This window comes from Nymphalis io, chromosome 11, assembly GCF_905147045.1.
Source record: "Nymphalis io chromosome 11, ilAglIoxx1.1, whole genome shotgun sequence".
Taxonomy (NCBI): Eukaryota; Metazoa; Arthropoda; class Insecta; order Lepidoptera; family Nymphalidae; genus Nymphalis; species Nymphalis io.
In genome coordinates, this window is record NC_065898.1 from 8,827,309 (window position 1) to 8,839,756 (window position 12,448).

The following is a 12,448-nucleotide window of genomic DNA, read 5'->3' on the forward strand; positions in this document are numbered from 1 at the left end:
AACTACAGCCAGTTTAGGTAACTGATTATGAAACAATGGGAGTCGTGTGGTGGTTAAGAAACAGCCCCTCGACTCGAGTTGCAAATTTTCGTCAGTCTTGAGTCAGACGTTGACGTTGACGTTGTGATATTGTAAAGTGACCACCTAATTGGCAATATCAGTGAGTATATATATTGATTTATGTAGTGTTTAATCTCGAAAATAGCTAAGGAGACCCTTAACTATTTTCATATATTATTTTATTTTTTACTTTCATATGTATTTAGGTCAGATCTAAAATGTTTGGATACATTAAAATTAATAACTGTTTTTGCTTAATCAAAATGCCGTAGTGGATTTTGAGAAGACAAATGTAAAAAAATCCAAAACTCATTTAATATAAAAAACTGTTGCCAATTTTCTATAAAAACATGATAAACCTATATTGATTCGATTTTAAGGTTCCGTTGAAAACCTTTTCGCCTCGCAAGTTTTATATATACTCATGCGAGATGATTTAATATTCATTTATATAATTTGTATTTATGATGAAACGAACAAATATTTAATTTTTATTGTTTATTAGTGATTTACTAGATGGTGAAAAGATTTAATTCACTATTTTTAAATATAGAAATGTGTCCAGGGAGAAAAAAAGTGGTATGCAATGAGACCTCATTATTTTTAATTTTATTTTGCAAATGATTTAAAAAATAGACTTTAAAATTTAATGGGAACTCTAGATGAAGTCTCTCCGGCATTCCAATTACCCACATAACATAAAATAATCATGACCTTATAGGCTAGGCCACCCGCTTAAATTTAGTTGTTTAATTAATAAATGTTTGCGTTCAAATTTATTGTTAATAGATTTAATAAAAATATTGTATTAAACATGTATTTTTTCAGACAAAATATAATTACTAAATAATGAAATTTGTATAATAAGGGTTAACAAACATTTCAAAAAATGATTTCATTTAACTTTATTTGGACTTAATCGGTTATATTACTTAGTACAACTTTAGTATAATACCTACTAGTTTAAAAAGATACAAGTAGAAACATTCGTTCTAGAAAAGAGGATCCAAAAGGATAAGGAAAATAAACAATAGGTTTATTGAGGTTGCCTTGTTATACAAAGTAATGCATAAAACATGTACCTTATATTTTATACCTGAAATGGACAATTTAAAATCACGGTACCTTGAATAACTGCTGACAATTGCTATCGGAATCTTATTTGAACTGTAACTACTAAACAAAATCGAATCGATAATTTTACTGTTTCTTAGTGAGCTTTTATTAAGAAATATTTATTTATTTTAAATTGCAATTCATTTCCCTTTACAAGATGTTCACCGATATCGAGGCGGCTGAAGCGCTGCTTGAGCTTCGCTACAACACACGTGGTAAGTGATAGCTTCTTTTATTATAGATAGATAACAAATCTGAATAAGGATTAATTTTAATTTATAACGTTTAAATTTTAACAGTCGAAACAATATCTATTGGCGTCGCAACGCAGGTAACGATAAAACTAAAATGGTTTCTTTTGAACTAAGGATACCTAAGTACCCGACATTTGTCTCCCAATAAATATCAAACAAAAGATTTCGTTACACATGAGACATTACGCAACCGATGCATTTCTCAAATGTTTTAGATCAATTAATAACTGAAGTAAAATATTATTAGAATATTATAACGATACTATTACTGACCGAACTATACTATATTTAGAACTTATATACCTCCCTTGAATACACGGGCGAAAATTTGTAAAAAATAATTTAAAAATTTTCAAGCGAGCCACCTAGCTTAATTTAGGGGAATCATATAACTGTAAAAACGGTCATTATATATCTAAGCCTAAATTTATTTAACTGTGACCAGCCTTATAGTTATTAAGACTTATAAAATCTCGTATATTTTTGAATATAATAAATTGTAAGAAGATCGTATATCGATATCGAGATCGCGTCGTAGTATACATTTTTGAAGCATTTATTTTTCGACAGAAGCAATCTCACATTAATCAATACGGTTTTTTTAATCTTTACTATATCCTCGTATATAAAATATATAAATGGAGTACCTATGTTTAATATATACCTACCGAGGTACTAATTAGTATTTGAGTTCTTCAAAAAGTTGTATAACTATTAAGTATGTATACCACATAAAATAATAATCGACAAATAACAGATGTGCTTAAATAATTATAAAAACAATAATCTTCTGCGAAATCGTGAACAATATTATTTTGTCATGCATTGATTGTGTGTAAAAAGTGAGCTCGTCGGGAAAGAACACGTAAACCTTAAGGCCCACGATAATAGTTTTACTCAAATATCTTCCATGTACAGACAGTGATCAGTTACATTTTATTATATATATATAGGTATAGGTATAGATATAGTAAAAGACTAAGTGTTCGAAATATACGATTAAATTAAATTAAAAAGTTTTTTGTTTTACCTTGAAAACTTTCAACGCTAGGCGAGTCAGCCAACTGACGATGATTGGTCGGCCGCCGAGTTACAGCACTGATTCAAACATTTACAATTATTTCAATAGGTTACGATTAAAAGTGGTATATAAGTTTTGGGTTACCTTCTCCTGTATATAACGTATTCCCTTTTGACAATAGAAAATCAAAAATAGGAAAGAAGCAATGCAATGCTGAATGTTCTATTAAGCCAGTCATAATAGGTTTACTCTTAGCCATTTAAGTCATAAATAACAAGATTTTCTTTTATTTTTCAGCCGCAAATCAGAGGAACGTTCAGAATCTTAAACTGACATTCGATCAAGGAACGCAGACCGATCCTGTTCTCGATTATCCTTCAAGTGTCAATTTAGAAGAACTGGAAACGGCATTAAAACGCTTCTACCAGCAGGTCCTAGTCTTGTTATCTAATGTTGAAATAAATGAAAGTCGATCAATAATGGATAGGACATCTGAAGATCGAGGACTAGATGAGAATGAAGAGATTTTAGCAGTAGAAGAACCGACCATTGTTCTTCAAAATACGTCAAGTGTTGAGCTCGAAATGGATGAGATGGCTGGTGGCTTAAAAATACGTAGAGTATCAGCGCAGACTACTAACGCATGTTTGCCATTGTCGGTTAACAATGTTGATATGGTTTGTATGTTTATATATTATTCATGTGTATACATAAGTAGTTAAGTATATAAAATTTAATTATCTCTAAAGTTCGACGTAAACTTGACCTAATGATCCAAATAGACTTTAATATTAGCACAGAATATATAACGTATCTCTCTATCACTGGCGTCCAATGGGTAAAAGTAATTTTCTGAAAGAGACCAGGTGCAGATCTAAAGGCTTTCGAGCTTTCCGAGGCAAGGGTGTTAAAACTGCTAACTTCGGAAGTCCGAGCTGCTACTGACAATTTCTTAAAAAAAATCCAGCAACATTATTATTGGTCCATCCGGGATCTTTATATATGTGCTTTCACAACTTAAAGGCTGCAAACATATTTATATTACATAGGACTCATAATCAACTGAATTATAAAATTTCTATGGTCCTAATTTGATTTCAAAATTTTTAAATAAAAACAAATAGCATTAGACTAAAGTTATTTTTTATTATGAATTACGATACAAAATATTTAATAAATTATTATACTCGATTATTTTAAAGACAGCTATTATATTTATTCTATGGTCTATTTTGTATGTGGCGCTGTAATGAGGTGCTGACTATATAATACCTTAATCACCTGTTTATAGGGAAAAGATCAATCAATAAATAAAAGCCATTATTGATTAATATAAATTCTAACATAAATAAGTGAATAATTAAAAAAATTAACAACTACCTACTTATACCGACAGTGAAATCAATATAATTATTAAAGTATTTTTAATTCGTAGGTTTCAATTGGAAACGGCAATGTCACCGTGCCTGCCAGACTAATGGCAGAAATCGATTGGACTTCTCACACCTCAGCGACGAGACGATTGTTGCAATCCGTCTTTCCTAGAAGGTAATTACTAATTCCGGTTAACATTTAAATAGAAATTAATCAAATGCATTATTTCTTACATTGTCCTTGTATAATGCTCCGTTTTAATTATTCTTAGTAAAATTAAAATATATTTAAAAAAATATATAGTTTAATTAATAACGTAATAATAACCGAGATTAATATTTGAAAGCATTTTCCATTTAGATTAAGCCTAATAAAATATGGTACGTAAACGAATTGCCTCGGTGGTCAAGTTCGTTTAATCCGCTGCTGATCCTTATTATACATTAATTTAAAAAATGTCCCTAATAAACGAAGTTATTAGAGTCACTTGCCTCAAACTGAAATCTGCGGCACCAAATGTTAAAATAAAGGACTATGTCTTAATACGTTAAGTATCTTTGAAAATATTAATAAAAATGATTAAATTAAAAATAAACCTTTTTAGAATTCTAGCCACTCATTCCTTAACTGGAAAGCAGTCACCAGCGTTTGCGAATAAACCACCGAAAAAGCAATTGGACCCCAAATTAGTAGACGATATTGTCAACACCGTCGCTGAAAGGTGCAATGTTCCTAAAAGGATTGTTAGGTTGGTATTCATATTTTAATCCCATAACTTTTGTACCCTTAAACTTTTTAATGTTTAGATATTTTATTAAGAAAATAGAATATATTTGTATTATACCATCTAACAAAAAATTTTTTACCTAAAACTAATTATTAAAAGTAATTAAGCAAATGACAAAATATGTTTTTGTAGTCCGGAGACTTAGTGTTAAAAAAATTACAGGAGTTCAATTACGACAAAATGTTCTGACGAAGCAAAGTTATATAGAAATCGTCAACGGTACAGAAAAAAGCGCGAACAACAAAACCGAGAGAACGTCCCGCCATCTTCTGCGACATCGGGCGAATCCACCACTGTTTGAGATTAAGGAGACAAAGATCTAAGATCAATTTTTACCATTTATTCAATTATATATTATTCAATTGAAAATATGTAATTACTATTAAATAAAATATATTTTTTAGCTTTTTTTTTGACCACAATGACCATAATGAATCAAGTACAAATTTAAATGTCATTACCAACAAACCGCGGTAACTGTAACTATAGATATGAAAATAAAGCATAACGGTATCTTAGTTTTTTTTTTGCTCATAAATATAACAGCATCGAAATAACCCAATGTAAACATGTAAAGTTTAATCTAAGATCGAGGGTACACATTTGAACATTTGTAGTAGCAGGGTCAACTAGGTACCTACCACTGAGTTTTCATTTTTTGTGTCAGTCGTTCGCGACTGTCAACCATTGTAAAGCAGTGTAATAGATTAATCTTATGACTTTCTCTCTATAAAAAGAGTCGTACGTACTTAGTTACTTAACTCAAAAAAAAATATTAAATTTATTATTATTTTAGTAAAGACGAGAGAATTAAAAAAAAAAATTCGATTCATACAGAATTTTCGTGTCATATAAACTACATTCATTGGATGTTTATTCAGGGTTTAGTATTTTTAGTATCGTCTATTATAAGTTAGTTATCATAAAACTAAATCTTTTTTAAATTAATTTTCAAATTAAGCTTTTAAAATTGTCGCAATTCGTACCACTGGCACGACTTACACGACTACCACTGTTACGAATAAAATAATACCTTTACAATTTTACCTATATGTTTACAATACATTTGCACTCCATAGATTGGAGACATATTTGAGGCTGCAACAATGTTGGTTAAGATTTGCTTTTAGTAGGTACGCCTTAGTAACCTTGTTATGGAGTTTGATGTAATCTAATAATCGGTAAGTTACAATAATAATCAATGAATCGGTAATCTAAAGTTATAGTCAGACAATCATCATTGTATAAATACAATTACTAGGTAACTAAAATTCACTAAGGATTCACGAAATGGCGTATAGATTCATATCGTAGACAGAGAAAGTAATAGACGCAATGACGATTTCCTTCTTACTTATACAAGAAAGAGAACGAAAATTACGTTACAAAAGACAAAGATAGAATTATAAAATCTTTTGTTCCTTATCGCATAACTAGTATTATCATATATTTATATATCAGTTCATTGTGTTTATTGTTCAATTTTTGCTTATTTTTATGTTAGAAAACTATTCTAACCCAGTGAAAACCATCCTTATATCATATCGAAGATTATCCAATGGTGCATTGTCGTTTTATTTCATGTTAAAGCGATAGCAAGTAGCAAATTGCCGGCGTGTATTATCACGCGTAAGAATGACGGTTTTATCCCTAATTATAGTTTATCAGTGATCATTATTGATGTTATAGTACGCAACCTTATGTCGCATTAAAATCCTGAACATAATAGGATTTTCTGTTGTTTATTAATCATAACCTATAATTATTTATCACGTAAGTGCTGGCAGCGTCAGCTAATGAAATGTCTGTGAATGCAGTTACTATGGCAACATTATACGCACACATTGACATACTAATTCTGTCTCAATCGCGGTTTGACGGCCCCTTGGTCTATTAGTTTCTCTGTCTAAGTCAAGTATCTAATGTTTCAATTTTCCAACTATGCTGTTAACCACCCTAGGTGGGACAAGGAATGTTGGCATTTATTATCTGTAATAAGTTAAATGTTAATATTTTCAATTTAACTTTTTAGCTTTTATTTGATAGTTTGCTCTTTTACATAATACTATGTTTTAAGAATGAATTAGATAACATATGAAGAATTTTCTATCATTGAGATAGGGTGGGGCTGCGGCCTATCATACTAAATTTTAATTAATATATTTAATATAGAAAAAAAGGATCATGAAAAAAACAGATTCAAAACGCAATTTTTCCCGTACCTATAACGAATATCATAGATTATTTTTTATCTCAACCGTAGACAGAGAAACTAGTCTATGATCTCAAACAATTATATCACGTCAATTGAATGTCAAAGTTTGTTTATTTGTCTTTACTCCTCTAGTGATTAAAAGAGGCTTTAAGTAGGTGTAATGTAAGGAGTAAAACTTAACTTAACTTAACTTATATATAACTAAACTTATATATTAACTTAACTTAACTTATATATATATATATATATATATATATATATATATATAAATATTCATATCACAATTTATAATGGTATATCACTCACACTACAGTAGTACCGCAGGCAGATAAGCTTAGTTTCTCTGTCTACGAGTAGTACCCTTAATTTTACTGCACTCAATGATTACCACATTAAAAATGAAGTTGTTTTGATTCATTTTATTGTTTTGTAAATATTAATGTTTGAGTAAATTAAAACGACAGCACCCGTGTCTATGTTTTATTGAAAATTTTCAGTTGGTAGGCGAAAATATTATTCAATTAAAAAATTAAATTTTAATAGTATATGGTTAAAAAAATGATATGACACGTTTTCAATATTGCATGCAGCCAACTCTCCTCCTAGTTCCAGGCTTGAGACTGGCACTACGAGTCCCTATCCAGCGGCGGAACTACGTAGCGTCCAGACGTTCACGATCCACGTTAAGAGGATACTGCATTTTATCTGAAACATTAGATAACATAATCGGTATTCTAAATTTTCAGAACTTAATTATTCTTTAATATTATTTATTGGAACCCACTACATTTATTGGACAAATAAAATAGCCACATATTAGATTGATAATCTTACATACCTGAAACTTGTGTCCCGGTTCCCCTGACCCCAAATAACTAATTCTAATTTTTAGTTTACTATTAATTAGATGAATTCGAGCAATCGGATTCATAGGGAGAAATATTTTCTTTCTCAACTATTTTGCGCTTCTTCTTATTTTGTTCACGGGTTCTAAACATTTTGCTTTCGTCAGCACATTTCGTGGTTATGCTGGTTCTAAATACAAGAAATAAGAAAAATGAATACAAACTGATATAAAATCAATATATCTTTACATTAATGAAAGTTAGTTAAGCTTTACCTTACTACATTCTCTGGTACAGAACAATTTTCTACCACAGTTTAAACAATATCATATCAGGTTTGTCAGGAAAAGCTGGTGAAGGCTTTCCTGTTAACGAATGAGTTGCCAATACCCTGAAAAGAATATTGTTCCATGATAATATGAATATCGACTTTGAAGTGGTGAACATATCCAAGAATGTCACTTAAACCTACTTTCTTGAAAAGACAGCTGTCAAAAATTTACGAGTGCGATTCGTATAAGATGTCCAGTCCATGTTTTTGAAAAGTCTGGCTGGAACTGATGGATTTTCGTCTCCAATTAAAACCTAAAAGTATTAAGTTTATCTTCTTCTTCGTCGTGACACTCTTGTCAGAGCGATCGTGGTCGCCATGAAGTATTATGAATTATTCGGCGCAGATGTGAAAATTATTCGCCTCACTAGCCTTCGCCATATGTCCCTGTTAGTGGTAAGCCTCGTGCATTCATGCAAAGGACCGCCAACAGTTGTTTTTATTTGGCCGGTCCATCGCATGGGCGTCCTTCCACGTGGTCTGGTGCCATCCACCTTGCCTTGAATGACAAGGCGCTCTATGGAGTTATTTCCTTGCCTTGATTTAGTTTATATTAATTATTAAATATATTCCGTTTAAAATAAACTAAGGCGCCAAAACCCATACCATTTCTTTATTTGACTAATTCGTATTTCTTAGTTTTAAAGTTCTTTTCTCTTCTTTACGAGCTCTCATGTTACTGTTTGTAAAGTCATCGCGTTCATTTGCAAATGTTGAATCACAGTTTCCAAGAGGACTCTAAAAATAATTATAAATAGAAGTTATTTAGTGATGTCAAATAATTAACATTAAAAAAACTATATTATTAAGCAAGTAATATTTTACTAACAAAGTCAGTAGTAGTAGTTTGTTTTGTTTTACTTTTGTAGGATTTTCGGCGGTATGTGTTTTCCGAATATTCATCACTAGAAACACCCGATTTATTACATGTTTATTACATATGAAACAGTAATTGAGGATGTTTCCGTTTTTTTTCTTTTCAGCTTTTACTTAAGACATTCTATTTCAGCGTGTAATTCTTTTATAATATACGTCTTTTTAATTTCGGGTAAATTCAACTCAGTCAGTTTGCGTTCCTTTGTCAGACATCAGTTTATTCTTGACATATTTTAAATTATTTTTCTTAGATTTTTCATTACAATATTTGGGTGAATACTGTGGCAGTGGCGCTGGCTGCAAAAATGTAGTATTAGATTATTAATTCGAATATTTAAAAAAATATTTATCTTAAATATTACCTACTGTAGAGCTAATAAAGCTGCTTAAAATGCTTACCACAGTTCTTGTCCCGTGATGAAGGTCCAGTAAGGCTTGCGCAGCGTCCATATCAGATATTACAAATGAAGTAATCATTTTAACTGGTAATTAAATAATTAAACAAATATTTCTTAATAAAATCTAAGAAACACTAAGAAACAGTAATCGACTATCGACAAACTACATCGATTACTGTTTATCGATTCGATTTTGTTTAGGTTATAGTTCAAATAAGCTTCCGATAGCAATTGTCAGCAGCTATTCAAAATAGCATTCTTTTCAATTGTCCTTTCCAGGTATAAAATATAAGGTTTTCGGCTAAAATCTTAATATTTCTATCTGTATCTTTTTAATCTAGTAAGTATATTAAAGTTGTACTAAATAATATAACCGATTAAGTCCAAATGTACAAATTTCATTATTTAGTAATAATATTTTGTCTGAAAAAATATATGTTTAATATAATATTTTCATAAAATCAATTAACAAATTTGAACGTAAACATTTTTTATTAAAAAAAAATTATTTAAGCGGGCGGCCTAGCTGATAATGTCATGATTAGTTTATGTTATGTAAGTACGATAACCCACATAACATAATGTCGGAGAGAATACTGTAAGTCTGTTCAGCTAGAGTTCCCATTACATTTTGTTTGTTTTATAATAAATACAAATTATATAAATAAATATTAAATCATCTCGCATGAGTACATATAAAATTTGCGAGGCGAAAAGGTTTTCTACGGAAAGGATAACGGAACTTTGAAATCGAATCAATATAGGTATAGCAGTACGCATAGCAACAAGAATACACACGCCACGCATGCCTCATTATACAACGTCATCGTTTGAAACAATGAATAGTTCTGAAAAGAACTGTTTATTTGAAACAAGAAGCAGCATGCAATGACGTAGTATGAGGTAATGTCAAGCTCTTAAAAGAGCTATTTTATATTCATATAATAATCTTCGCTTCAATTGGCTTCACTTCTTCAACGAAAACAACTCAACTTGCTGACTTCTTGAAACACGTCTTACTCCCGCGCTTAATTCCCCACTACCGACGATGCGCGTCTGATTTTACAAATAATCGTTTTACAGCGGCGTCGCGTTCAGTCAGTTCGAGCGGCGCAAACAGTTATTAATTTTATAATGAACCAAACATTTTAGGTCTGTCCTAAATACATATGAAAGTAAAAAATAAAATATAAAATAATATGAGGAAATAGTTGAAGATCTCCTTAGCTATTTTCAAGATGCTTAAATAAATAAATAATATTTTAAATAACATTAAACACTATATAAATAAATAAATTCTCACCGATATTGCCAATTTAGTGTCTCAGTTACCCTTGCAAGAATGGCACTTAAACCTAGTTAGGTAATGTTATGTACATATATAGTTATATGGGCGCTGGACCGTGATGCCATCTGGTTTCATTGTAAGTAATAAATTAAACCAAATTTTTATGTATATTTGTAAAGCGCTATCTAATTCAGAACTTAAACAACACAGGAAATATTATTAACAACTTTTTGCTATAAAGTGAGTAAAAAGTGGAATAATAAATTATAATTCATAATTTAAAGAACTTTCTCATTAAAATAATTTTGGTATGATCAATGAATTAAGCAAGTCACTAACATTTTGTACTTACGGTATTAACACTATGATTTCCTTACAGATTATTTTAAGTAACGAATTAAATAAAATAAGATTTAATAGATATTTTGGGTATGTTTTATGATTATCTAATATTGTTTTAATAATTTTGAAATGTAAATATGATTTATTTTTGTTGCGACTGTGTAAACTCGATATTTCCGGTGCATGTTTTTATTATAGTGAGTAAGAAATAATTAAGCTAATTGAAATATATTTCGACTTTTAATTAAGATTAAAAATAATTTAATATTTTTTTTATAATTATAAACAAATATTGATTTCATTGTCAGTATAAGTAGGTAGTTATTAATTTGTTTCATTATTCACTTATTTATGTTAGAATTTATATTAGTCAATAATGGCTTTTATTTATTGATTGATTTTTTCCATATAAGTAGGTGATTAAAGTATTATATTGTCAGCACCACATTACAGCGCCACGCACAATATAGACCATAGAATAAATAGAATCGCTGTCTATAAATAATCGAGTATAATAATTTATTAAATATTTTGTATCGTAATTAATGTTAGTCTATTTGGATCATTAGGTCAAGTTTACGTCAAACTTTAGAGTTTTCGAAGTAAGATCGAAGAGCTTAGTGCGTGTCAGTATTTTAATAAATATCTTTGTGTTAAAATAAAAAAAAAAACTTATATGTAAAGTCTAGATCGAGAGACAGAGAAATATGTGTAAGGTTCCATTTTATAAAAAAATAATTCGATTGGTAAGAAATAAGTCTTTATTCAATTACAAAATTCTTAATGTTGTCTAATAATGTCTAAAGCCTCCTAACCCTGTTTTAAGATGATCTCCTTAAGATAACAAAAGCGATTGAAGATGAAGAAAATATATTTTATAAATAGTAACATTTTACAACTTCAATAAATTTTATTCATAATATTAGAATTTTAAAGATTTCTAATTGTCGAGAAAATGTGTAAGATAACTCTAAAATAATACAGCAGTAAAGCGCTTAAACATTAATTGTTTCAAAGACAATAAGTAACAATAGTCGTAATTTTTATGATCCCTTTTAGGGTACTGGACAATGAAAGTAGATAGGAAACCTGAAGGCTATAAAACATTATTTTATAAATGCAAGTTCTTGGTAGCTTAATCCGCTGTAAAACAAAATTTTATTCAATATTAAACAAAAGAAGATAACAGAAAGGAGCCGAAACTACAGCCAGTTTAGGTAACTGATTATGAAACAATGGGAGTCGTGTGGTGGTTAAGAAACAGCCCCTCGACTCGAGTTGCAAATTTTCGTCAGTCTTGAGTCAGACGTTGACGTTGACGTTGTGATATTGTAAAGTGACCACCTAATTGGCAATATCAGTGAGTATATATATTGATTTATGTAGTGTTTAATCTCGAAAATAGCTAAGGAGACCCTTAACTATTTTCATATATTATTTTATTTTTTACTTTCATATGTATTTAGGTCAGATCTAAAATGTTTGGATGCATTAAAATTAATAACTGTTTTTGCTTAATCAAAATGCCGTAGTGGATTTTG

The 12,448-nt window shown here is 29.9% G+C and overlaps 1 protein-coding gene across 1 annotated transcript; it reads left to right on the plus strand.

The window, feature by feature from the left end:
• The first annotated feature begins 1,333 nt into the window (after window positions 1–1,333).
• Window positions 1,334–4,913, plus strand: LOC126772069 (uncharacterized). Its single transcript, XM_050492241.1, has 5 exons — window positions 1,334–1,391; window positions 2,749–3,128; window positions 3,887–3,999; window positions 4,430–4,573; window positions 4,775–4,913. Exons 1-5 carry the CDS (start codon window positions 1,334–1,336, stop codon window positions 4,911–4,913), a joined length of 834 nt encoding a protein of 277 aa, XP_050348198.1.
• Window positions 4,914–12,448: the final 7,535 nt, after the last annotated feature.

What these genes read in the sequence shown, in the direction of transcription:
- LOC126772069 (XM_050492241.1), top strand. Translation starts at nt 1,334, where the DNA reads ATGTTCACCGATATCGAGGCGGCTGAAGCGCTGCTTGAGCTTCGCTAC. An exon ending in CGGTTAACAATGTTGATATG is followed by an intron (nt 3,129 to 3,886) that starts GTTTGTATGTTT and finishes TTTAATTCGTAG; the next exon opens with GTTTCAATTGGAAACGGCAA. An exon ending in CAATCCGTCTTTCCTAGAAG is followed by an intron (nt 4,000 to 4,429) that starts GTAATTACTAAT and finishes AAACCTTTTTAG; the next exon opens with AATTCTAGCCACTCATTCCT.